The following is a 27854-nucleotide window of genomic DNA, read 5'->3' as shown; positions in this document are numbered from 1 at the left end:
GAAACACCAAAAGTTGACCCTCTAATCTTAGACTCAGTGCCCTCTTTGCATAACAATTGTTCATACTTTGGGATGAAAATGTCTTGAGAGGTTGTTACCTAATCTAGCACAACAATGCATTATGGAATACAAGAATTCTCCCTTTAAGATGGCAATTTCCCCCTTTCCAAAAACAAACACAGAGGCTGGGGCAGGGGTGGGTCTCTCCTTACCGTCAGCGACAAGGCCATGCAGACGAACGTGAACTTCTTGATGTGGGCTGCCGTGACCGTGTTGCTTGTGCTCACCAGCTTATTGCTGGGGTTATTCTAGGGGTAAGAAAAGGCTTGGGGTTATCCTTGGGTGATTACATGTACATCTTACAGAGCATCTTGTTCCTGTTTTATTTGATGCGTCTAAAGATGTCAAGTGATGGATTGGAAGATGGCTGTTACTCTGAGTCTCTCAGACAGCTGTCAGGTTTCTGGACATGAAGGCTAACCAGAGGGACTTCCAGACTGAATGCCTGGCAGTGACTCCTGAATCAGTCCCCTCTCCTGGGCTCTGGGTCCCCAGCCAGCTAGTCCAGGTCCCCGGCCCGTCCTGCAGTTCCCGACAGCCCTGGAGCTCTGTAGGCAGGGCTGGTGTCCGGGCCTGTATTCGAGGGCACGTATCGAGGCCCCTGTGAGGTGCACGTTTGCTCTCCAGATGAAGTGCTGGGCGTCTCGCCCATCTCTTTAGCTCCTGCAACTTTGCACCATCTTTTTTGAGTAGAGAAGATGCTCAAACAGCCTTTGTTAAATTGAAATGTAAGCAAATGATGCAAATGGCCCAGAGGTCCTCTGACACATCCCCAAGGCTTGCTGGGGCCATCCCAGGGTCACTGCTAGCCGTGCCCATCACCCAATCAGAGCGAGTGTCCGGCCCTTGACCGTGAACAGCAGCAGAGAAAAAATACCACCAGCCTCGTTTCGGATCCAATTAGTCCCAGAGCTGACTCACAAAAACAAATGGCGAGCCCCTGGTTCCCATATCCAGCCCAATGAAAGACACACTAGCAGACACATTATAGGTCCCACTTGCAAAAGAGCTTTCGATGTTCGCTTCCTTTCAGAGGTTGAGGCAATCTCTTGAATCCCTTTCCCTCTATGCCACCAGCACAAACCTCTGGAGGGGCTGACATTTTCTTAAGTCCGGTCTGTAAAGCACATCTGCTTTTTCTGAAAAACAGACTGCGGTCATAGCACAGTGCAAACCACAGTGGGTAGGATATCTCTCCAGGAAACTGCAAAGGCATACGTGCCTCCGCCGTGGTGACAGCCACAGGCCCCAGCTCCTTCGGGTGCACGTTTATTTTTAAAATAGCAAATACTTCTGCAAGTATGGTTGGAATAAACTAGCACGTATCATTAGATTAGCGTCTGCGTTTCGTCTTGTTTGCCGCATCTGCTCTTTCGCAGAAACACTCTTGCAGATGATAACGGAACATTAAAGAGAATCTGGACGGGTGGAAAACTCTCCCAGCTCACTGTTTAGCTAGAAACAGCAGAAGTTATGCGAGAAATTTTAAATCTCTTCTTCTGGAACCCACAAGGAGGCTAAGGATTTCAACTGTCGATGCAGCAAATTCTGGAAGTCCACACAGAGGTGTCTAAGATTTGGGTGAATAGACGGCATTCATGGGCATGGCTTGGAGCAGAGCAGTGGAATGCGTGGCAACAATGGGGGAAGTTTCAAAAGGATTCTGAGTAACTCCAGCATCTGGGCAGAGGTTCACTCACGAAAGGAATTTTTCCAGAGCGCCTAACCTCTGTGACTGTGAATAAAACAATGTTTTTCTTGGATGCTCTTAGGGAAACTACATAGGGCTGTACTGTTAAGTTTTATTATTTCAAGGTAACCAAAAACGATTTCAGATGAGACGCTCTCAGCCAGGAGATTCTAACACTTTAGAACCTGCCACTGAGTTTTATTATATAATCTTATTCTCCAAGAGCTAGACATTTAGCAAGAAGACATATATCCATTTTGGTTTTTGAGGACTTACTTCTGTACATATGTTCCTTGACATGAAAACACTGATTTCTATCAATAGAGTGGATTAAACCCACTCAAACACAGCTCTCTCCTGCCAGTGACTCAGACCTTCTGAAGTCCCCTCTCAAAGGCCTGAGAAGCAGGAATCAAAGGAGTTTTTTAGGAAACACTCTGCACCCTAATGTTGTAAGTGAATGCGGGCAGTCGGTGGAGGGACCAGCTCATAGTTTACTGGGGCGGTTCCACACCCAGTAAAGAGCTCTGGGTCACAGCCCACCCTCCCTCCTGTGAGGCTGCGTGGGGGCGATCGCCCAAGCACTTGGAGGTGAGTTGCTGATCATGGGTGACTGATCACAGGTGTGGGAATAGAGGCAGGTAATCTGCTGGGGACCCTGACGAAGAGGCTTCCTCTCCTCACCTCCCAGGGCTCTTCTGGGGATCAGATAAAATGGTATCAGCAATGGCTCTGAATAAGTTCTATAGAAATTCAAGGCCAAGCAGTTGCGATTAAGAGTACCAGGGGCAGGTTCTGTGCTTCTTTCCTATTTTTTATTTTAAAACATTGCACGCTGTCTTGCTGGGGGTCTGTTTTTCTATTTGTTTTAGGATAAAAGTCTACAGGGTCAAATAATTAAGCTTTAATGAAATAGGCATTTCTCAAATCACCTGCAGGTCAGTCCTGAGCTGGCCTCAGGTTACAGGTCTGAAGGCATACGCGCCTTCCTTGGCTGTGTCAGCAGCTGTGGGGGGACAGAGCAGCTGTCCCCAGAGGCTTCTGGCTGGAATAAGTGTGCTGCATCCCAACCAGCCTGGACCCACGGCTGCCGCATGGACCACTTCAGTGTGCATGTACCCCAGCACCTTGAAAGAGAGCCTTAAGCTTCTGAACTTGAGCACACAACTTCCCGTACCTTCACATCTGCTATACAGTCAGTAAAGGATGAGTTTAACTAAAAACCAACAAAACAGAAATGAAATCCAACATATTAAAAATTTTATGAGAGTATAATTTCCCATTTGCATATAATTTCTCAACAGGAATAACCGGGACGTGAGTGTCAGTTTGGAGAGGCATCATAGGTACAGCATCAAGGCAAACGTAAATTCGCCTGTTATTTTCTGAGGGAAATATTCCACAATTACTTCCGCAAGCCCCAACACCACATTAACCTTGCAAAGGGAGGTGAGATTGAGAAACATTGAGGTGTCCGTCAATGGAGATCCCTGTCTATCAAATGCTCATTTTAAAGAGCATGTTTCAGAAACCACACAGCACGGGGTTCTCACCTTGTCAAAAGCAGGGTAGACAGCACGGATTTCCGTCAACCAGCCATATGGCATGTGACCCACGGGGTATGTGGCTGTCAAAATTGCCACGGCCTGCAAAAGGAAGAGCCGGCAATTAGCAGGGCATCTGCAGAGAGCATCTCCAGCCACTGCCTGCTGTCTGCAACGTAGCAGAGCAAGCCGTTTCGGGTGTGGTCCCCACTGACAGGTCACTCCACCCTGGGTGACAGCATGGCCAGCCACAGGAGGCCGTGGAGTGGGGGGAAGGACAGGTGTCCCCTTCATGCCCGGGAGCAGGCTGAGCGGGCCCAGGCTGTGCACCTGAGACCAGGGGGATGTGTCTTGTTTTACATAAATCCATCCTGGTCCAGATCACTGCTTGAGAAGCCAAGATTTCAACCCAGGTCCCTAAATTCTCATTGAGCCAAACTGAACCCTCTAGTCTAGTGACTCTTGAGTCTCAAAATGTGACTCTGGGCCCCACCCCTGCTCTGTGGATACTCTGCACTCAGCATCCACGACTGTGTCTCCACGCCATCCTTCAGGAAGGCTGACAGTGCATGCTTATTGATGCCTTTATGGTACTTTCCGTCCAACTCAACTCACTTCCAACCTGTTCAGCCCGGAAGAGTCCAATTTCGATGTTTAACTTAAGAAAACTAAATTAATACTTCTCACAGGAAGCCAAACAGGTTCTTCGCTGAAAATGAGAGTTTCATTTCTTAGGTGAAGGAGAGGGAAGAAAATTGAAAACAAAGCATCTAACCCTACGTGTTGGCAAAGTTCAACTCCCTAACTAGCTAGTACAGGAGGAGTCAGGCTTTGTCTGTTCTGATCAACATAACAGTGATGCCAGGAACGTGAGTGAGGTGGGTCCCCAGCCGGGTGAAGACACTGATGTGAGGAGTGGGTGGTGGAATCAGGCGGACCTGGATGCAAACCTCACTTCATCACTTCCCAGCTGTGCGACGCACGAATCCTCTCAGGCCCCCTTTCTGTTCCTCCAGCAGAAGCTTGAGAATAACAAGACCCATCACGCAGGGCTGTCGGGAGTCAATGAAATGTGCATATGTGCCAATATTAACAGAAGCAGACGATCACTTCATGTCAGTTCCATCGCCCTAATGCTGAGGTCTGTCTCTGTGCACTGAGGTCATTTAGAAATGGCTCTGATGTATAATTTGTCTTGTTTTGTTTTGTTTTTAAGGGGAAGATGGAATTCTAGCACACAGGTGATGGGGGGGTCCCACATTTTTTTACTGGGCAACCGAAACTGATGGATTGAAGTAAAAAAGCTGCTGTATTACAGAAGCCACCCCAGATGACATTCATGATTCAAAAAACAAAATCCAGGAACCAACGGAGGCAAGAGAAAGCGTTCTGCTTGTGATTTATGTGCTTCTCGTTCCAAGCCAACACGAGCAGCTTCCCAGGACATGGAAACTGGCAACAGACCCCAGCCAGGAAATATGCTGACAGCGCGTTCAAGGGCCGTGTGTAAACACGAGGCTCCCATGAACAGCCCCAGCCTTCCCGAAGGATCAGCAGTTCCAGAGACAGAATTCATTCTCCAGAGGGCAGCGGAGGAGGAAACAAATGAAGTCATTCTGTTTGTTCATACCGTACTTGAAAGATGGAAAAAAAAATGCTCCACCTCTTTCTTTGGAGGAGCTGCCAGTTTCCAGACCACTTTCTTGAGTTGTGAGTAAATAATGAAGACCCTCCTTTGGAGGAGGGTAGGTTGCCAGAGTACATAAAGCCATGGTGGGTGGGGTGCAGGACGTGGAGAAAGGACAGGTGAGAGTAGGTGGGTCAAAACGGAGGCATCAGCCCTTCGCCCTCTGGGTACTTGCACGGCTGCTGCTGCGCGTGACAGGTTCCATCGTCCTCTGCAACTACATCCTGCAACTACGGCCAAGAGGCGCCATGCTGACTCTGCGGGAAAGGGCAGAGGCCGTTGGGTGGAGAGAGAAAATCTGGATTCTAAGACTAGGCCAACTTCTTGCTAGTTTTGTGTCCTTACCTCAGTTTTCTCATATGGTAAAAGAGAAGGACGAATGAGATGTTTTCTTCCATATCAAAAAAATATAAAATCCCGTGATTCTAAGTCACTGATGGAGATCCTTATGGCTTTCTTGTGTGAAGGTGTCACAGAATAATATCACAGAATTTAATTTCTTGAGCTCTCAGGATGAATTGGAAACAAATTTGTAGTCCACCTCCCCCGCCCCCAGTTTTTACATAATGACCACGGATACCCACACCCCCAGAAGCTGCCCTACCTCCGTAGCTGCAGAACTGCCACCAAGGTCCCGGGAAACAAAGAGGTTGACGATAGGCCTACTGATTCTCTGTGTAGCCAAGATAAGAGCCAAAGGCCACCAGAAACTCAGCATCTTTCTTATTGTTGCATCTCCCTGCATCAAGAAAAGGGCATAAAGTTCACTGAACTCTAGAAGCAGAATAGAAAAAATAATTCAGAGTCAAAGCCTTTCCTTTTGATGTCAATCACGAGCCAATGCACTATACTTAAAAATAATATAGGAGAAGTCTCTGTAGACAAGCCAAGTGGAATTGAAATAAAACGTACAGTCTTATTAGCAATGAACTCAGACAGCTGGCAAGCTTCTGTGAAATCAAAACACACATTTAAGCTTGATGGATTCAAACCACTATTTTCCAAACAGGGCAACTTTAACCCAAGCAGAACCCAACTTCACAGCCTGAGAAACAGGTTGGAAATTAGTTTTTGTTTAAATCATCAAACGGACAGGCTAGAAGCCATGTCAGTGAGAGGTAACTCTTAGAAGCAAAACATTATTATAAGTTATTTTGGAACCAGCCAGCTCACAAATGTGCCTAATGAGTTGGGCACTGTATAAATAAATCTACTGCAGAGCTTCCCATTCTCAAAGCTCTGATGTATAAATATTCAGAAGCATAAGCAAAAGGAATGCATGGTAAAGAGCAGGTGATTCATTGAGAATTCTGCAGCAAAGATGTGCACTATCTTTAAAGCCTGGCTTGCATCGTGCGATTTTGGTTTTGATTCTTCATGAAGGTAAGTGTTTCATCAGGGAACCATCTCAGTCACTTTAATTCCTTTCCCTCTGCTGGTAGCTGAATGCTGAGATGGAGAGCTACCCTCAAGACCAATGTGATGTGGTTGTCCTCACGTGGAAAAAACTAGGTCTGATACTATTGATGGCCTGGCTTCAAATCGGGTGAGTGGTCAAATTACTATTTTGACATGACAAAAGTAATACGCGGTCAAAGGTGGGATAGATATACATGTGTGTGAATATGAGGGCCAGTCAAAAATTACCCACACTCCGGCTCTAGAATTTACAGAAGTTTTACTATAACTGGAGTGCGGATAATTTTTGACTGGTCCTCATATACACGCACATATATACACACATAAATTAAATATATATGTGTATATGTATATATAAAATGCATATCATGCATCGCTGCCTTAAAGCTAGATGGATACCAACCCCAGTGATACCTAAGGGTAGAGAAGATTATCAAACATATACAGCAGAAACTGTTTATACTGATGAAGAAAAAGGAAGCTTTGGTCGCTCATGTAAGATCATACCTTGCTTGTACCATATTCACCTTTCGAGACCAAGCTCTGCCTCCATCAAGGGGGCTTCTTAGACCTCATCCCTATCTTCCTCCTCTTAGCCTCAGTGACAGAAGCTCTTGTATTCCCATCGTAGTCTACATGCTATCTTGGGTTCACGTCTAAATGTTGCTCCTGTGTTGGCCAATCAGCCACATGGGACGTAAAGCTGCTTGAGGCCAGAGACCATATTTAAAAATTTCCTGTGTCACCGTGTGGCACCTAAATACTCTGCTGCCTCCATCGAAGGTACCTGAATGAGTGACTGTGTTCGTCCAGCACAGAAAGTACGAACACAGCCTGGATCCTGCTGTGAACTTAAAAATAATCAAATGTGAGTTCAGTGGTCCTAAAATCTTCGTCGAGGTTAGAATCAGGGGTCCTAAAATCCTTGCTGAGCATAGAATGATCGACTTTTGACAACAGAGAGTAAAGAGCACGTAAATGTTGTGCCTCCGCCATGGCCTGACATGACTCTCTGTGACTCGGTCTCCTCGTACGGAGACAAGGAGGCTGGAGAGCGACCTCCAAGGTCTCTTCCATCTCCAGAGTTCATTAATTCTCCAACCGTCTTTCTCTGTGGACATGACGAAGCACTTGGCCTTGGGATATGGCACCCTAGAACACGTGTTTGTTACACTGATGTCTTGTTTCATGGGTGTGGGGTAAAACTGGATTCCACTTGGATGTACAGACAGGCTGTCCTCGAGGGCTAAGGACCTACCCCCACCTCCGGTCCACTCCTGTCCGGGATGATGTCGTGAATGTTCTTGTAGTAGCCCAGGCACAGGGTGGTGCAGCGCACGAGGGCGCCCATGTACAAGGACAGGATGGGGATGAGCAGAGGCTCTCTGCACTCCAGGTGGCTGTGAAGCAAAATGGCTACAAAAACGACCTGAGAGATGGGGAAACAAGAACAAGTCATCAGGGGGAGGACAGAACCAATTAACAGAAGCACAGCCCGACCTCGTGCACCTGCGTGGGACACGGATCTCTGAGCAAAAACCTTGACACGGATGAGAAAGAGAACAGAAACTTGGGCTGCCGCTCACTACTGCTCTCGGAGAATTCAGAGCCAGACGTTTGGGATTCACTGGAAGAGCACACCATCGTTCTATTATACGCACTACTAAGGTTCTTTTAAGGCGACTGCACATCTGGTTAAGGTTACTGCTAAAAAAATATCTAGAAACTTTGGCTTCCCAGACCCCAAAAACGCTGAAGAGCTTTGCCCTCTCGAGGTGCACGTGTAATCCACACCAGAGGACCTAAGTGACCTTCCACAAAGGACAGAACAGTGACCAACGATGGTACACAGAAAAACGGACATTAACGTTGATAACACGGAATCCACGAAAAATGCTGCAAAAGCACCAATGTTAATTCTTATAAAACAAGATAATTAAAATTTAAGATATTAACTTATAAAAGTAGCACAGGGCAAAAAATACAAAGCCAAGAGGGATTGAAATAATAGTAAAGTGTCAATCTCTATTGAACAGCACAGGCTCTAAAGCAAATTTATTAACATATTTAACCTCCCGGCCTGCAGAAATCAAAGAATCAACCCAGCCTCTGTGCAGAGTCCTCCCGGGATTCACATATTTGCAAGACCACTGAGGCATACTGAGAGCACAAATAGGGTGATGGGGAGGGGAGAGACTGTCTGAGCTACATCACCCTTAATAGCCAAATATCCACGGACTTGTGAAATACACCACCACTGAGTGATCCTGACCAAAGGAGGTGTACCCTGATCCCTGCATTCTCAAGAAATCAGTGATGACAGAAAGTTAAAAAAGAAGCTGGAGAATGAGTGCAATTCATCAAATGAGTGCATTCAATGGCCACAGGGAACGGAGAAAAGCAGGGCCATCCAGAGAAGCTCTTCTGAACGAATAAAAGTATTAGATGTTAGAGGTGGTTTGCTTGTAGCACAGACTGACACTTGTGCCCAGGCTGTTGTTCTCAAACCAGTAAATGGGACAGACATGTCCTCAAGGGAATGCAAGGGACAGAGCTACTGCTTAGCTGCATGGACACGACCAGGCTGCCCGGAGCGCGGACGATGTGAGTGTCCACTCACGCTCACGACAGCACACGCACACTCAGCACTCACCGAGGATACAGTGGAGCCCGTTGATGGAAGTAAAGATGCCCGTAACTGTCTCTGTGCCTGTTGCTTCCCAGCGGAACAAATGTACCGTATTAACTGAGGGATGCAAAGACCAGCTGGGGGAAGCCTTGTGAAGGGCCCATTGTGTTTGGCACAGAAGAATGAGTTCTGTAATGTGGCCAAGATGCCCATTTATTTCTCTAACTAATCAGAGGCCTCTGAGGGGCCCTAATGTGCAAACAGGCTAGTATGTCTGCAGCAAGCTTAACATTCGACATACACAGGCCTCCAGTGTAAGTGAAGGTGATCGTGTTTAGAGACTGAAAACACTTTGGAGGAAAAATGAATATGTGAAGACCAACCCCTCCTCTGCCAAGTCCAGAAAGGCTTCTGGCGCCGTCAGAACAGCCATGCAAGACGAGCAGGACCAGGGAGGGGGATCTGGACTGAAGGAAAAGGGAGGGGAGGTGTGGAGGTGACAAGAAAGTGGCCCGAGGAGCAAAGCGGGCTAGAGCAGCACAGAGGGCAGGCAGGAGGCATTGGGCCGGTAGCGATCAAGGCCAAAGCAAAGATTCGTCAGCCTCCCCCGTGTTGTTAATAGCGTGATGCCATGTGGCCCAACATGTATCATATATCATAACTTCACTGTGGGTCGCACCATTTATCAACTTAAAATAACACCTGGGCCTTTTGCATTTCAATCCAGAATGAAGATTTTTTGAAGCTGATACAGACACAAAAACTTTGTTGGATTATTCTCCGCGGGGAACCTACTGCCTCAGTGGTGAGGATTTTCTCCAGGGAGAGCCTGTTATGTGCTGGCCCTGTTCCAGGTACTGGGGATTCATTGATAGATAAGAACGCCCCAGACTCTGTTCTCCTGGAGCTGACAGCCTATCGTGGGGAGGGACGAAAGGGTAATCAACCTGTGACAAGGCCTGTGAAGGAAAGAGGGCAGCGGTGCTGGGAGAGCCAGGCTTCGGGGTGAGGGAGGGAGCCCCTCGTGTGGGGCAATCTGAGCTGAGACCCACAGCCTTGGCAGGAGCCAGCAGGGGGTTGGCAGGCCACCGGGAGGGCCGAGGCAGGGCATTTCCTTCCAGACAGAAGGATCCAGGCAAAGCCCCCAGGGCGAGGGGGCTCGACTACAGGACTACACGAGGTCAGAGGGGAGGATCAGTGGCTGGAGGGCAGAGAGCAAGGGGACAAGAGGAGAGTGACGGGGCTGGGGAGGAAGCAGGACCCAGGGATTTTCAGCACCTCGTAAGCCATGATCAGGATTGTGGCTTTTTATCTCAAGAACACTAGAATTTAGGCAGGGGGTTTAGGTAGCCAGAATTTCACTGAGAACAGATCACTGTGGCTGCAGTGGGGAAGGATGGAGGAGAGCCAGAGGGGAGGGGCAGGCCCGAATCTGGAGGCATCTCTAAGGGTGCAGGTGGGAGGGGTGATCCCTCAGACCAGGGCGAGGGCAGCAGAGATGCGGAGAAGAGGGCAGATAAAGAAACATCTAAGATTAAAAATTGTAAAAAGATGGTAATGAAGAGGGATGCTCCTAGGGTGGCTCCCAGGTTTCTGAGCAGGTGGTAGGGGCACTGACTCATTCAAAAACACAATCATCAAGATCATGAAGAGTGTGAATTAATAAGGCTTATGATGCCTTTGAAGGATGTGAGTGGAAATATCATAGAGACGTTTAGATGCCCTGTCTACAGCTGGGAGAGGACTTGGCTACAGATATTTATCTGCCGATCATCAATCATGCTACAGATGGTATAAATGCAGGGCACGCAGGAGATTCTCCATGAATAGAATACACAGTGAGGAGAGAGGTGGATCTTCAGGAACTTCAACATTTACACATCGATAGATGAGCTCCCTGGTGTGGCGGTGTGAGAGCCAGTAGCAAGGGGTGCTTCATGGAGGAGGGCACAGTCAACAGAGTGCAGAGTTGCTGAGATGTCCATTAAGTCAATGGAAACTGCCCGTTGGATTCAATGGCAGGAGGGCCATTCGTAAGAACTGTGTGGGTGAACTGATGGGAACAGAAGTCAGCGTGGAGTAGGTAAAAGGAAAGAGACGTGAAAAAACGGAGACAGTGAGAGGACACCACCACTTGCTGGTTTTTCTCCTGTTTCTGATGGCCGAGCTCATCTGTTGGATGTGCAGCAATAAAGAGAGGGAGAGAATTATAGCTAAAGAGGTACACGGGAGCCAGAAAAAACTTGTTGTTGCCTGAAGACGGCAGATATTTGAGCGTGTTTCCCCATCAAGAGAAATGACCCAGGGGAGAGAGGAGGAGTCACTGATAACTGATGAATAAGTTCCTGAGAAAGCAGGACAGGATAGGGTCCAAGGCACAGGAGGAAGTGGCCGTGGTTGGAGGGACGCCCCCTCTCCTTTGATGGGGGGTGGGGAACAGAGATGCTGAGAGGGTCTGAAAGCAGGCATGTGGGTTAAAGTTTCTCAGTGAAGTGGGCAACGAGGTCATGTGCCGGGGAGAGTGAGGTGGGTGGAGACCCTCTGACAAGGTTACTGGAGTCAGCTGAGGGGAGTGATGAGCTTATGAATCTGTACTTTGATCAGTTTGTCCTGCTGTGTAATCTTTTGCAGGAGCACTTGCTACCTGAGTGCAGGTGATGCAAGGTGCACACCATTGGGTGGTTCGGGATGGGGATCTTGCCAGAAGGCTGAGATGGAAAGGCAGGAAACGCGGGGACCTACAGTAGTGCAGCCAGATTACTCAACTTGGATCCCAGGATCCCATCCCTGGAATCTCAGCTGACTTCAGAAGGCCAGGGATAGTGACAGCAGAAAGGCGAAAGGACTCGATCCCAGCGAGGCCCAACAATGCCATGAGAATTCCTGTTGGCACTGAGCAAGAAGGGCCAGGTGATCATGAAATAAATCAAAAACATATGACTGTTACAATAACGGCAACACAGAACAGCGTGGCACATTGGCACCAAACCAAGAGCTTTTGTTGTATTAAGATGTGAAATTAATTAGCTTAGTGCAGTCTAGAACCCTCGAGCCACAACTACTGAGCCCGAGCTCCACAACTACTGAAGCCTGTGGGCCTAGAAGCCCGTGCTCCATAACAAGAGAGGCCACCACAATGAGAAGCCCGCCCACCACAATGAAGAGTAGCCCCCACTCGCCATAACTAGAGAAAGCCTGTGTGCAGCAACAAAGCCCCAAAGCTGCCAATAAATAAATAATTTTTTATTGAAAAAATAAAAAATAAACCTTATAGTTTGAGTTCCTACTACAATTTGGTTGAGGGAATAAATTCAGTTTTTTTCTTAAGTCTTTTGCCCCCACTCCCACCCCCAGCTTCCTTCCTCTCCTTACTTGAAGCATTTGTTAATTACCAGACTTGGTGATGAGTAAACAGATCCTAGGCAAAGTCCTTTGAAATCTTGGCATAGATAGATAGGGAGTAATCACCAATGATAAATTTTTCAGGGCTATGGTTTCTTCCTCTACTCTTGTATGCTGCCATATTTATCTTAGGCAAAGATTAGTTGTTTTTCTGTTTTGTTTTTTGCTTTTGTTTTGCTTTTGCGATAACACACCTACAAATACTGAGTTGCTGATGCTACTGTTGAAAAAGTAAGAAGTGTTTCCTTAATTTCAAATTAAGTGATTAGAGTGAACAAGGCAGTTTAGTTCATCCCTCAGAGGATGAATTAAAAGTAAGACCAGGCAAAAAAATCTCTACTAACTCACCAAGGAAACGAACAAAGATATATCAAAGAATGAGGTTAGCCAGTATTTAGGCATGTGTGCGCACGTACACACACGCTCTCTCACACACACACACACACGCACAAAATGTTAGCAGAAAGTAATTTAAATTACTTTTAATAGTGATCCATGGAGTAAATGCAATTAATTTGGAAATTTAATTCTTGGTCTTTAGGGAGGTACTAACAGTTGAATAGTGGATTATTTCAAAAAGGTGGCTGAAAGACTAGCATGTACAATAGGGAAAAACCAGGAAGAAATGCATGGACATGTTCATAGAATGGAACTGAGAATTAGGAAGGGAGCGTAGAAATCAGTCCACCTCCTTCTCCACAAAGAAATCATTCTCCAAACCCCTAATTGTAGGAACTAAGTCTAAGTCCCATATGGATGATGGGAATTAAATCTAATTTTCTGCTAAAATTTTTCATGGTATCTTTGGAAACCAGGGCTGGTGCCAGACTCCAGGGAACTGGACAGAAGTGTAATGTTCCCAGATGGGGCTGACTTCCTGATTCTTTCCAAATATGGGGAATGACGCATGAGGGGCAGCCCCAGGTGGCAACAACATTGAAGAATAATTCCTAGGAGCGCGCTCTAGAAACTAGCACCGAGTGGCCCAGCCACACAGAGGCCCGTGTCCACCCCGCCAAGTGCACAGCGATGCTGTGACCACTTACTTGCCGTGACTTTAGCATCATTTCACACGCAAGTGCTTTCACAATAAAGGGGAAAGCCTCTGACAGTGAATATAAATTCCTACAACACCCGTTCTTGTAAGATCCTATATACTTGTATATGGGAGGTTTCATTTTCTCATTCATTTAACAAGCATGTATTGAAGTTTGAGTCTGATTTGAGCAACACAGGGGTGCCCGGCGGCATGGATGGATGTAAATGAGGCATCAGCTGGTTCTGTATATCACCTAAAAGGGGCTCTGAGCAGCTCCGACAGACACACGGACCACATTTACCTGAGCTATGACGTCCGAGATTGAGGCACATCCGACCAGGAAACTGTATTTGTGTTTTAAGAGAATGCCAGCATGGGTCCATGCCTGCCAGGAAGGAGAGAACTGGGCATGAGACACACCTTCCGGATTAGGTTATTTCTGGTTGTTATGAGTCCCTGGACATTCCCGAAATAGACTTAATACCCACCCACCCCCAACCTCAGTAGCGCAGTTTTGATAAATCTCTGGTTGGTAAAATGATTATAACTTAGCCTGGTGGCTAAGACCACATGAGATTTTTAAGGGCAATCGGTGACTGCACAGTGTTTATTTGGTACCAGTTACATGCAGACTAGTGTACTGGTTGGTGTGTCTGGCAGGAAAGCTGGGTGAATACCAGGAATGGGGGACCAGTGGGAGCCACAAAGCCCAGCATTTTCCGTCTGTGAAGCATCTTCCAACGAGGGCTCCAGATTGGACCTGAGTTACTGCAGTCCTTGCGGGCTCTCACTCACGGATCAGAGGTCTACTACTTCCTTCTCTGTAAGTTTGGGCAGGATCCGATCTGCCACTTTGTGCCTTTGAGGGAAATTAAGAGGAAGAGCCTCCAAGGGTTGCATGCCATGCAAAGCCCAGGGGATGGCAGGTTTGGAGAAGGACTGAAGTTCAAAGTAGGATCTCCCTAAGCATCTTCGTTCTAACCAGTAAAGGCTGACCTGAACCGACACAGAAGTGACATTTCATGTGAGCTAAACACAGTCAGGTAAGTATGATTTATTCCCTAGGTCTGTGTCAAGACGTTATATAGCTGCTGCTATATCTATTTCCTCCTCAGCTCACAAGCCCCAAGGTGCTAAATGTGAAAAGAAATGCAAAGTGTTGATAACATTTGCAAATTGTGGCTTGCAGGCTATCTTTGCTGACGGAAAGCCATCTGAATGATAAACTTTGTGGTTTGCAAATATTATCTTTCCAACTAATACACCAGAGCCATGCTGCAGGGGGTGTGTGTGTGTATGTGTGTGTGTGTGTGTGTGTGTGTGTGTGTGTGTGTGGTGTGTGTGTGTGTTTGGGGGGATGATGTGTATTATTTTGGTTGACTACTGGGCCTTCGGGGGAGTTGATAGATGAAACATGAAAGGAAAGGGTGCCGATCGCAAGTGTTCTGGTGTTAGACTGAGCTTTGGAAACTCTTCTGTGGCAAATGAATACAGAAAGGAAGTGGGACACAGGGCACTAAAGAGTCTGTGAGTCACTTTTAGTCCTGAGTTCCCTGAGTTCACTGTATAACTGTAATTCTTCTATGTGTTTACAGAGTCCCAGTACAGATAGGAGGACAGGCATTAGAACAGAATCATGGACTCTGCTGAAGAAGCTGGGCTTTTACTCACTTAGGCTGTGAAAAAGGTCACTCCATTCAGTTCTCTCAAAGCACCACAGTGCTTTGACAGCACTTTGGTGCTACCTCAGTCCAGCCTGGGCCCCACGGAGAATCTGGTTCTACACCCTCCAAACCCTTGGCCTTTTTCTTTTGGGGTCGGGGATATGTGTCAACTGCCAGAGTAAACACACCGGGTGATAAGTTAGAAAAAAAATCCAGGTACAAGGGTTTCAATGGCCAAATTTGCCACCTAAAGTGATGTCATGACAATTGAAAATCAGAATCTTTGGTGGAAACTAAGGGTTTAATATCTAAGGCACCCTTTGCCCACCGGTAAGAAGCTGTCAGATCCAATGAGGCTGTTCCTATAACCAGCTACAGGCACATTAAGAGTTCAGATGACATTTGAGAGGATGGACCACATACATTTTTATGTTGCCTCATTCCTCCGAGGGGATTTGGGACGAATGCCTCACCTCAGTATAGATGTCTACTCACCTCACATGTCTAATGTATATAGAACTGGAGGTAAGAAGTGGTAAAAAAAATCTATATAGATTATCATATGTTAAAGTCTCCTTCCAAGGGTACTTTAAAATGGAGCCCAAAGAAATGGTTTATTTTCCAGCATTAGACATTGTTGGAAATATATATATATATACACACACACATATATATTATATATATATATATATTTTGGCTAAATCTCTTTTATATCTATAACACAGATGAACAGGAAAAAAGCATTCTCTGAGAACTCTTCAGTATCAGGGCAAAAAATTTAATCTATGGAAGCAAGCCACCCTTAGCTAATCTAGCAAAGCTGTTTACTAAAGTAATAAAATCCTATCAGTGTATTCAAGTCAGTCTTATTCTAAAAAGCTGTGGGTGCTTATACCACACAAGTGATAAGTTTATCTGAAAGCTATCCTGATCCCTCAATCCTGAATATATCAGAAAAGAATTTATATTGGAATCAAATTTTCAAACGAGCTCTCTTGCCTCTTGCCAGAGCTTGTGGCAAATATAGACAATTCTCATAAAATAAACTGACAAGAGGGACTTTAAAAGTCAGTGGTCGGTTGGAACCCTTCTACACTGCAGATGGGGATGTGAAATGGTGCAGCTGCTGTGGAACTCAGTATCATGGGTCCACAAAAAATTAAAAATAGAATGACTATATGATCCAGCAATTCCGTTTCTGGGTATATACTCAAGAGAACTGAAGCAAGGACTCAAGGGGATATTTGCTCACTCATGTTCATAGTGGCCAAAAGGTGGAAATAACCGAGGTGTCCACTGATGGATGAAAGGATAAACAAAATGTGGCCTATGCATACAAGGAATATTACTCAGCCTTAAAAAAAAAGGACATTCTGACACACGCTACATACCCCATGGATGAACCTTGAAGAAATCTTGCTCCGTGAAATAAGCCAGTCACAAAAAGACAAATACCGTGTGATTCCACTCATGAGGTACCGAGAGTAGTCAAGTTCATAGAGACAGAGGTAGGGTGGTGGGTGCCAGGGGCTGGGGGAGGCGGTGGGGGGTTAGTGTTCAATGGGGAAGAGATTCAGCTGGGAAGAAGGAGAGGGCCGAGGGTGGATGGTGGTGATGGGAGCACCACAACGTGAATGCACCTAACACCACTGAGGTGTGCACTTAAAAATGGCTAAGATGGGAAATTTCATGTTATGTGTATACTACCACAATCAGAAAAAGATGCGGTGGGCAGTGAAGAGAGCCTCAAGTGTGTTGGCCACTTTTGGGGGGGGGAATAACTGGAGCCATTTCCATTTCTGGGTTGCCAGGGGCTGGGGGAGGGGAGGATGGGGAGTCAGTGTTTAATGGGAATAGAGTCAGTATCCCAAGATGAGAAGAGGTCTGAAGATTCACAACAATGTGAATATACTACACGCCACTGAACTGTATACGTAAAAATGGTTAAAATGGTAAATTTTAGGTTACGTATTTTTTTACCGTAATTTTTTTAAAAAGTGCCAACGGTCTTCTCTACTCACCATTGCATCCATAAAAGGGAAGGCGGCAAGGTACAGGAAGGCCCTTCTCGTTTTGTTCCCCACCGACTCATCCACATGGTGCAATTTATTGATGATGTAGTAGCCTAAGTCACTATACGCTGCAAAAGGTAAAAAAAAAACCAAACATACATGGCAATATTTAGACAAAGTTATCCTCATAAGCTTTTTGTCTCAAAAGTTTAAAAACAATTTTAAATATAATATTTGGTAGAAAAATCAGAAAATTCAGATCAGCAAAAAGAAGAAAATCACCTACAATCTCATTTATCCCTCTATCCAGAAGGGGTCACAGTTGACACTCTGGGTTCTTTTTTTAAATTAATTAATTAATTAATTTACTGGTTGTGCGGCGTCTTCGTTGCTACACATGGGCTTTCTCTAGTTGCAGAGAGCAGGGGCCACTTTTCGCTGCAGTGTGCTGGCCTCTCATTGCAGTGGCCTCTCCCGTTGTGGAGCACGGGCCCTAGGCTCTCAGGGTTCAGTAGTTGTGGTGCATGGGCTTAGCTGCTCTGGGGAATGAGGGATCTTCTTAGACCAGGGCTCGAACCTGTGTCCCCTGTATTGGCAGGCGGATTCTTAACCACTGTGCCACCAGCGAAGCCCTTTCTTTTCTTTCTTTTTTTAAGAAAAATTTTTAAGACTCTTATAAATATGAATATTCATGTTCTTGACAACTGCAGAAGCTGCTTTGATATCAGAAAGGAGATAAAATTTAGAGTCTCTCTCACTTTGTGAAATAAGAAGAATCCCTCCCCCCATTTCAAAGTTTGCGGGACGACTTATTACCATATAAACTGGTAAAAAGAAATAATTCTCCATCCTCTGTTGGGATTAGTCTGGGTTATAGGGATGTTGGATTAAGTGTGGTCTTCAGGATGATATCAAAGATATTTAAGTGTACAAGTAGGAATCCCAGTGAGTAGAGGTGCAAGTAAGTGATTTCAAGGGATAGGGGACTAGAATGGCTGAGACATCCAGAGAACAAGGCTGGGGCGTGGGGGGGGGGGGAGAGGCAAAGGCAGGAGGGGAGGTCCAAGTCCTCCAGGGAGGGGCAGAGGTAGAAACGAAAAGGCGAGCTAGCTGCCAGGTGAGCCCAGGTGTCAGGTGTGGAGCGTGGCAGGGCCAGCAGAGCCACTGAGGCAGCAAGAAGAGAAATCTAGGAGAGAGGGTGGTGCTTGACAGGGAGAGAAAAGACTGGGGAAATGGGATTAGTTATGGCCAGGGACAAGGAAGGCAGCTGCGATGTCCTGCCTGGATCAGAAGGCACCGCCGGTGACCTGACCCTGGAAGGCAGGATGGAGCCTCCCAGCCCGACTTTGCAGCGAGGTGAGAAGTGCATTCAGACCTGAGATGAGCTGAGGAAACACAAAGCCGGGAAAAAGATGTTGCTGAATCATTCGCACGGCTGACGCTGGGTGCCGAGTCTTGGAAACTGTGGCTGCTGTTGATTTGTACACTCGTTTTCGCTGTCGGTCAAGTTCATTGTGCTGGGACCTGCACAGAGATGGTCCTGACCCTGCCTGCCCCCCGACTCTCCCGGCAGAGGCTGCTGGCAATGGGAAAGGCAGCCACGCTAGGTGAGTAGAGCAATGCCAAGTGCACGAGCCCAGGGCTGCCTATGAATAGCTCAGGAACTAAAATTCCCTGGTAAAGGTTACAGCTCATATAAACAGCAGCTGAGAGACTTGACTGAATGGCCAGCGCTGGGACCTTGAGACTAGAGAAAGGCTGAGATCCAGAGGGCGATGTATGGGTTGACCCGTGTCCCTTCACAGCTCATTTGTTGGGTCCTAGCCCCCAGGACCTCAGAAGGTGACCTTATTGACAACTGCATCATTGCAGGTATAATTAGTGAAGATGGGGTCACACTGGAGTAGAGCGGGCTCTTGGTGTCCTTCTGAAAAGAGGGGATTTGAGACAGACACGCTACAAGGAGAAGCCCCCGAGAACCTGAAGGCAGAGACTGGGGAGATACCGCCACAAACCAAGGGACACCACACGTTGCAAACCACGGGAAGCTGGAGAGGGGCCCAGGACAGATTCCCCGTCACAGCCTCAGATGGAACCAGCCTCACTGCCCCTACCTCGACCTTCCAGCCTCCAGATGTGAGACCACACATTTCTGCGGCCTGTGGCACTTTGTTAGCACAGGCCTGGCAAACTCACATGGGTGGCTTCTGGAAAGGAGAGCATTATTTCCCCATGAGACTCTGGGGTGGTGGCAGGAAGAGGAGGGATGTGTGAGTTTAAGCAGTTGAGAGCAGGGTGTGAGTCAGCTCGTGTGGCCTGAGTGTACAGGGATCAGTATAAATAAGCGTCTCTACTTCTGTGAATATTCCTAAGTATACCAACTTCTTACAATATTTTAACCAAAACAGCAAAAACAGCACCTTTATGCAGAGCAAGGGACAGCAAACATCTCAAGTTTCACAGGGTCTGAAAGACTACCGGGTGCTGAGCTCCGCCAAGCCTCTGACTCTGCCAGGATGTCTCCCCCTACCCACCCCCTTGCTTTGTTCAGACCTGCAGGTCCCCAGGTGCCAGGACGCTTTTACTTCATTTTACTTCTTGTTCTCTTTTAGCTACGAGAGGAGAACATTAGAGGCCAAGGGGTAGAAGAAGCGTTTTCTTCATGTGTTTCCTCCTTCCTTTTACTCCTCCTCGATGCAGGAGAAGAAGAGTCTGATTATAACCACAAAGGTTGTTTCCACCTCGTGAGCTGGGAATGGAAAATCCCAGCAGCTGTTCTTCACCCAATACCCCCTCCCCCTCCTCCCTGGGGTCCCAGAGCTGTTTCTGGCTGGAGCGGTAGGTTGGGAGTAATTTGTTTAAAGTACTTTGCATCGGGTCTATAATTACCAGGCTAGCTGCCGTAACGACATGTAGTAACCTTCAACTTCTATAAACTGCCTTACCAAGACTGTTCTGAAACAGCTTATATTTCTTATGAAAAGTAGAACATTAGAAAGAAAAATTAAGCAAGGGTTTGGAACATATGTAAATGGAGTTCATGGCCTGGCTGTAGTAGGACACAGACCTGACCTACTTCCAGGAAGACAGCTTTGAGTCACCCAAACAAGAAGCAGGAAGGGCCATTCAAATCCTCTGACCTCAGCCCACCAGCGTGATGGACTTTTCCAGAATCAGTGGTTCTCATTCTTGTTCACCCAGAGTCACCAGCACGTGTTGCAAAATGCCATGAAATATGAGTATTAATCAAAACAAGGCTCATTGCCTATAATTTTCTCATGGGAATTGAGGAGAAAGCCCCCCTCCCATTTTTAGTAGCAGAATAATATGTGTACTTCCAAGAGGCAAATTTGGGAACCCTTATTCTAATTCAAATTCCTTAGTTCCCATGCTTAAAAGTCTCACAAGTACTACTGACTGACCCACTGTGTTCTGTTTACCAAGCCTCCTGCAACTTGGGTATCTTGAGCCAGGCTACAGGTGCACATAGAATAGACAACTTTTCGGCCAGTGGATCTCTAGACTTCAAGTCCGTCAGTCCAACATGATTCCAAGCGTCTCCTCATCTGGCTAATTGCAGAGGTTTGGGGTGGTACATTTTTGGGAGCCATCTTTTCCTCGCCATCTCCACCACATACTCCTGGGCAGGCACCTGTGTGATGAGTGGGACCCATTCCAGCCACGTCTGCAGAAACCCGTAACCACGTGCAAATCTCTCAAGGATAGAAGAATGCTTGGCTTACCAGTCGGGTCCAAAAAGAGAAAAGAATCAGAGAAAACGAATGTGAAACACAAGGGGAAAACACTATTTACTGCAAATGTAATCAAAAGGATCTAGTGAAAGTTCTCTCCTCTATTGGGGCAAATGTGACAACAGATGACACTACGAAGGAGTTTTCGGTCCTCTCTGACCTATCTATAACTTCTTACTGTGACTCATCAACGGATGCCCAGATGTGACAGGAAAGGTGCTGCCTCTGAAACTGGGTTGCTTGAAGCTGGAGATGCTCACATTTGAAAGCCCTTCCAAGTGAGAAGGTCCTGCAGCAACTGGTAGATTATTAGTAGATACTGACAAGTTTGAAATGTCAAGTTCATCCAGATTGGGAAAAAAAAAAAATCTAAGAGATCATGCTGGGAATCAGGATTTCTCCAATGGCTGGAGGCGCCATGGAATATACAATCTTTGGGGGAAAAAATCTTAGCGTATCTAGCCAAGGCGCTAGTTCATAACCAAGGAGATTGTGCAGAATGACAAAATACATTCAACTTTTCTAAATATTAAAAATTTCTTTAGCGACCGTATGGTTATAAAGCAGTTAAGTAAGCAGAACATGTAGCTTTTTCTTGTTGTTAGAGCTGTACCAAACATACTTATATGAACACTAGAATACATCTGCTTTATTTAACACAGTTGTCCCTGAGATGTCAAAAAAAAAACCCCCATGGGTCAAAGACTCTCCAAGGGACCTAGCTACAGCGGTAGAGATCAGAATCCAATGCCCTCCCTGCTGGTCCTCTTTCTACTTTGTCCTTCCCTGCTCTCTTTCCCTGTCTCTCTTCCTCTCTCCCCCTTTTCCTGTCCCTGTTGCCTAATGGGCTCTTCTACAGTCTCAGGCTGCACACCTCCTCCTTTACCTGGTTACCTGCCCCGGCCCTAGCACCGGGCATCCACCCTGGTCCCTGGTACCTGTGACATTTAACACTGAACTCTTTTTCTTGCTTTATCCTCCCCTGATAAGGGCATGGCGGCTGTGTGCCTCCCACATCTCTTCCTCCCCAAGAGCTCCTTCCTTTGCTCTCTCACTGTCACTGTGCTCTCTCAAGTCCAAGGGTGGTTTTTTAACTCCTCCCACTTTGACTTCGGTTTGCTTCTACCATCTCTCAAAAGTTTTCACAGGCTGAAAATAGCTTTTGTTTCTTCAAATTGGCGCTGTACATGCACACTTTCCCATCAACTACATCTCCTGGGGGAGAACGGTGGATCTGGCCACCATATCTTTTGTATTTATCTCACCTCTGTATCCAACTTTTGATTAGTAGGACCTGAATGACATGCACGTACTATTTGTTCAATAAGTAATTTGTTGGACCACTGATAGGACAGATGGGGATTGGATTATTTTAAAAGTGAGTTAAACAAAGGGCAATTCTTAACCTCACTCTTCTTGAGTCAAAGCTCCCCAAATTCAAAGCAGGAAGGTCAGCTCTACTACTACTAGTGGTGTGTTTGCTTAGAGTTAAACCTTCATGTTAATAACATCATAAGGGAAAACGGATGAATTTTATGTGTTTGAGTATATCTAAAAAAAGAGAAATATATTCATTAAATGTACAGAAGGCAACTTGCTGGGAAAAGTAAATAACTAATATTGTAAAGAATAAAATAAAGAAACGGGTAAATTAAGAAACAAAGCAAAAAGAAACCAAGGAGTTGGCCATTAAACTGAAAAAAAAAAATGCAGAACACGGTGGTGTTGTTAAAACCACAAGCCTAAGGTTAGAATGAACAGAAACATAATAGACAAGAAGAGTCCCCATTTTATGCGGCTACAGCAAAGTATTCATTTAGATCACTGGGTCCAATTCTCCACTGCATTTTGTATCAAAGATAAGGGAAAAATTAGGAAGAGTTGTGCTGAAATGCAACTCATGCTTTCAGAGCCAGTTAAGAGATGATCCACCCCAGGAGCCTTTCAGAACCAACCCCTAAGAGAAAGAACCTCTTCCTCCTCTATGCGCTCGGATGTCCTTATATAAATGCCACGGAAAAGTTAGAAGGTCTTGATAAAAGAAATAAATCCATTAAGGAGATAGGGAAATAGCACCTAAAAAGGAAAGTTGAAAGCAATTAGACTAGTTTCACCTAAACAAAATAATATAGAGAAATTTGTTTTTAAGCCTAGATTACTCTGGTTCCTATCTCACTCTGTGAGTTAAGCCGCTGAACTTGTAACATGTGGCTTCTTATGCTTATTCTAGGCCCTACCGAGAAGCTGCTCACGTGGGGAATGCATACTCATTTCACTATCAGGCCAAGCAAATACAATGAGGAAGGCTGTCTGAGAGCAGACAATGGCTTGTCAAGTCAACTTATTTGGAATATTTACTTCTTTGTTATATCTTTGTCACTGTACCCTTGTCCAAGAGCTGACTGTTAAAGCAGACATACAAGTGGCTGTTTTCAGTATTACTAAGACATGAAAATGGGTTTTAGTGTCTAGTGTAGGTGACACATGCTAAAGTAGAAACTGAATGGGGGGATGTTTATTGATGGTAGAAAAATAATGTTGGAAAATGTGGGGGATGACAAGAATGCAGCATCGCACCTGAAGCTTGCAGCCAAGGTTATGGAAAACAATTGGCAAAATCTGAGTGTAGAAAAGTTTACAGGATTCATGAAAAAAAAGGAGAAAGGAAGGTGAGCAAAGATGCCTGATGCAGCAGACAGCAGAAGGCAAGAGAAGAATCAAACCGTTAGGCAGAAAATTGAAATGAGGCCAACAAACTAGAGGAGGGAAAATCACTAAAATTTGAGTTTTAAGGGTTTGAAAGAAATTGATAGGTGTTTTCTTAGTAACTGTAGAAAGCATTTATTTGGTGGAAAGGAAAAAAAAGCTATAATTGTAAAATTATCCATGGTGATAAAAGCAATTGTTAAATATATCTGGATGTAGAACCATTTTGGTTCAAATGTAAGATCTTATGATTCCATCTTAAAGTTGAAAAACTTGGATTTAACTTGAAAAATGACTGATTTTTATTTCAGTGAGCAAATGTTCCTCCCAACAGGGTCAATAACACAGTATACTCAGCTTTTCCTTAATTACTGACAGGTAGTAATTAGCTGTTAGTCCCAAAGTCTCATTCAAGTATGACTAAGCAGGGAATGCTGGGTTTATTTGGAAGTAAGTAGCAAAAAGGAACTAAGTTATTTTGCTTTTTAGGCAAAAATTTATCCAGATCCACTCATTTCACGTATGGAATTTTCTCAAATACATATACCATCTTTGAAAATGGCCCAGATCAAATCTAGCTGCAGAAGTTTTCTTTAAAACTCAGTGGATAGACACTTCCCTCGTAGCACAGTGGTTAAGAATCCGCCTGGCAATGCAGGGGACACGGGTTCGATCCCTGGGCTGGGAAGATCCCACATGCCTTGGAGCAACTAAGCCTGTGTGCCACAACTACTGATCCTGCGCTCTACAGCCCATGAGACACAACTACTGAGCCCGTGTACTGCAACTACTGAAGCTCACGTGCCTAAAGCCCATGCTCCATGACAAGAGAAGCCACCGCCATGAGAAGCCTGTGCACCGCAACGAAGAGTAGCCCCCGCTCTCCGCAACTAGAGAAAGCCTGTGCACAGCACAGTAAATAAATAAATTTATTAAAAACAAAAAGCTCAGTGGATAAGTTAGTATTCAGGATGTAAGTTGAGGGGAAGAAAGGCACCTCCTCTCTGCCCCACACCCTGAAGCTCTGAGCCCAAGTGAAATGATTAATAGCAACACTTCGGCTGGACATTTGGCCATGAGAAGCATCCTCTCGTCCACATTGCTCTCAGCAGTGAAGACTTGGAGGGGTGGGATGGGGAGGTTGGGAGGGGGGCTTGGGAGGGAGGGGATATGGGGATATATGTATACTTGTGGCTCTTTCGCTTTGTTGTATGGTGGAGACTGACAGAATAGTGTAAAGCAATTATACTCCAATAAAGATTTTAAAAAATCCTATGCTATATTAAAAAGGAAAACCACAAAGGCCTCACTCTATTTACTTTCAGACTCACAATTATATGCGTAAATATGAGTTGACACCTGAGTACACTGTAAATGGTTTGGGTTAATCTTCTGGCTCTTCATTCACCACGGACATTCAGGGTTCTCATATGCCCAGTGCCAGTTTGAAGACACACAATGGGTTTGTGAAGAGTTGCTCACAGGCTTTATGGAACTGGGTTCAGTAGGTGTGCCGGTCAATTTTTATGCCAGGTAAACTGAGCTGTTTTGAAGCCAAGAGGTTCTGAAATCATGCCCTTAGGGTTTTTATCATCACTAAGAAGGCAGCAGAAGTAGGACCCCAGCTCTCAAGGAAGGGGCTTTCCCAGCTGTTGGTGAGACCGTAGGCCAGTCACTGTGTGTGACATAATTTTCTTGTTGTTTCATGGAAAGAATGTTATCCCCAGAGTACAGAGTCTTGTCTAAAATAGAAGCAATAGGCCCTAAAATGATATAATTTAAATACATAAAACAATCTCATTTGTATTCACTGCTGATAAGCATTAATCCTAAATAACACCACTCTATTTTTATTCTCAAGATTGAATTTGAGAAAATAAACACCAAGGTCCTACTGTAGAGTACAGGGAGCTATATTCAACATCTCATAATAAACTACAATGGAAGAGTATCTGAAAAAGAATATATATATACACATATATATATACACTACATATATATATATATATAGCTGAATCACTGTGCTGTACACCTGAAACTAACACATTATAAATCAACTATACTTCAATTTAAAAAAAAGAGATTAAGTAACATCTGTCTCTAACAAAAGCACCTGTCATTTTTTCTTTACCTTACCAAATGCTAATCCTGGATCCCATCACCTATGAAACTGCTTCCTCCCTGACATAGGGTTTGGGAACCAGAAACACACAGCTTCGCAGAGAAAGGACATTTCCTTTGCTTGACCTGGAAGCACAAACTCCATTCCTTTCATCCCTTAAAATTTTCACGGTATCTAATAATTAAAGAAGAAATCACATACTACAATAAATACAGGTAAATAAATTAAGAGGAAGAAGGAACCGGCAAAGCTAGGTTCTTAAGGGATGGTCAACAGCCTTACCTATGAGGGTGTGGAAGACGGCAGCGATGGCTCCGGCCACCACCATGCACAGGACGGCTTTGGTCCTATCCCTCTTGCTGTTCACAAATACCAGGCCCACATTCTTGAAGTCACTCATGGGCCCCGTGAAGAACTTCATTAAGGAGTAGGCCAGCCCGTAGCTGGCCAGCATCTCCACTGCATCTTCCTTGACAGCAGCGATGCCCCGGTTCAAGGCCTGTGGAGGGAAGAAACCCACAAGCAGCGTTAGCAACGTCCTCTCATCTCCTCCAATAAAACTCAGCAGGTCCTGTTTCCATAGGAACGCTAAGCAGCTTATATGGTAAATCTCACTGTAATTTGATAAAGGTAATTAGTTTTCATTTTCATCCATATTAGCTTCAGTTTGAAATATCTCCTCGTGGGGGAGATAGCTGTCCACTGGGCTGAAAGTAATAGGAAAAAACCCAACAAGCATTTTATGTTAATATCAGAAAATAATTCTAAGAAGTTCTGGTTAAAAGGTTAACATGTTAAATTTTATTTGTAGGCTGAGTCTGCGTAACAGCAACAGGCATTCTGGAAATGGGTCAGAATTTTATATGGAGTGGGTGATGGTTTCTCTTTTCCTTTAAGGAAGGTATGTGTGTGTGTGTGTATGTGTGTGTGTGTGTGTGCAAAATACTGTGTATCTGTTATGTATGTATTCTTCATAGCATAAAGTAACTTCTATGCTATGAAAATAGGTAATGAAGGAATTTATTATACCATCAATGGATGCTATTCACCTGATTCTTACTGTATGTGAACTTGAAATATATTCCTGATCTCTGTGCAGACAAATAGGAAAAGAAAATCGTTAAACCAAATGCACGGTTTTTGAATAATTCTTGCTGGAGAAGATGTCGTCATAGAATATTCTGTTTTAACCATCCTCCATGAGGGACCCTCTGAGGTACGGGTGGCTTTGTCAGGATGGCATTTCCCACCTACTAGACAATAAAGTAGACTGGAGGTGGTGGGAGTGGATGTCCAGGCGGAAGAACTTTATTTTAAAAAGGTCCCCAGAATATTGTCTCTGTCTTTAGGAACAAGCAACTGACTGGGCAGGAGAGTCAGTTTTCTGTACAGTTACACAATTCTAATTAGTTAATTTATTTTTATTAAGGTGTAGGTGATTTACAATGTTGTGTTAGTTTCTGAGGTACAGCAAAGTGATTCAGTTTTACATATGTATGGTGTATATATACATATATATGTAGTTTTTCAGATTTGTTTCCGTTATAGGTTATTATAAGATGTTGAATATAGTTCCCGTGCTATACAGTAGGACCTTGTTGCTTATCTATTTTAAGTATAGTAGTGTGTTATCTGCTAATCCCAAACTCCTAATTTATCCCTCCTCCCCCACACTTTCCCTTTTGGTAACCATGTTGGTTTTCTATGTTTGTGAGTCTATTTTTGTTTTGTAAATAAGTTCCTTTGTGTTATTTTTTTAGATTCCACATAGTAGCGATACCATATAATATCTGTCTCTCTGTCTGACTTACTCACTCAGTACGACAATCTCTAGGTCCATCCATGTTGCTGCAAATGGCATTATTTCATTTTTTTATGACTAATATTCCATCGTACATACACTTTAAAACAACAGGCTTTATTTTTACATTAGTTTTAGGCTCACAGCAAAACGGAGCAGAAAGTACAGAGGGCTGCCATACTCCCTCTCCCCAAAGCACACAGAACATCCCCCACCAAGGTGCTACATTCACTACAGTCAGTGAACCTACACGGACACATCATTATTGCTGAGTCCATAGCTGACCTTAGGGTGCACTCTTGGTGTTGTACATTCTGGGGGTTTTGA

At 45.1% G+C, this 27854-nt stretch overlaps 1 protein-coding gene across 6 annotated transcripts in view; it reads right to left on the bottom strand.

Annotated features, from left to right (window-relative positions):
• ANKH (ANKH inorganic pyrophosphate transport regulator) overlaps window positions 1-27854 on the bottom strand; it is a 136688-nt gene that overhangs the window by 30369 nt on the left and 78465 nt on the right. For 4 of the 6 annotated variants that reach the window (XM_057708137.1, XM_057708140.1, XM_057708135.1 and 1 more), the window contains 7 exons: window positions 26009-26225; window positions 17156-17274; window positions 13772-13855; window positions 7659-7829; window positions 5586-5720; window positions 3304-3396; window positions 213-308 (listed from right to left, as the gene is read on the bottom strand). In XM_057708137.1, the coding sequence (XP_057564120.1) occupies window positions 213-308; window positions 3304-3396; window positions 5586-5720; window positions 7659-7829; window positions 13772-13855; window positions 17156-17274; window positions 26009-26225 (915 nt within the window). The remainder of the gene's footprint in view (window positions 1-212; window positions 309-3303; window positions 3397-5585; window positions 5721-7658; window positions 7830-13771; window positions 13856-17155; window positions 17275-26008; window positions 26226-27854) is intronic. The other 2 variants (XM_057708136.1, XM_057708139.1) reach the window with 2 other exon arrangements.

This window comes from Hippopotamus amphibius, chromosome 15 (assembly GCF_030028045.1).
Source record: "Hippopotamus amphibius kiboko isolate mHipAmp2 chromosome 15, mHipAmp2.hap2, whole genome shotgun sequence".
Taxonomy (NCBI): Eukaryota; Metazoa; Chordata; class Mammalia; order Artiodactyla; family Hippopotamidae; genus Hippopotamus; species Hippopotamus amphibius.
This window is presented reverse-complemented; position numbering and strand designations above follow the sequence as displayed.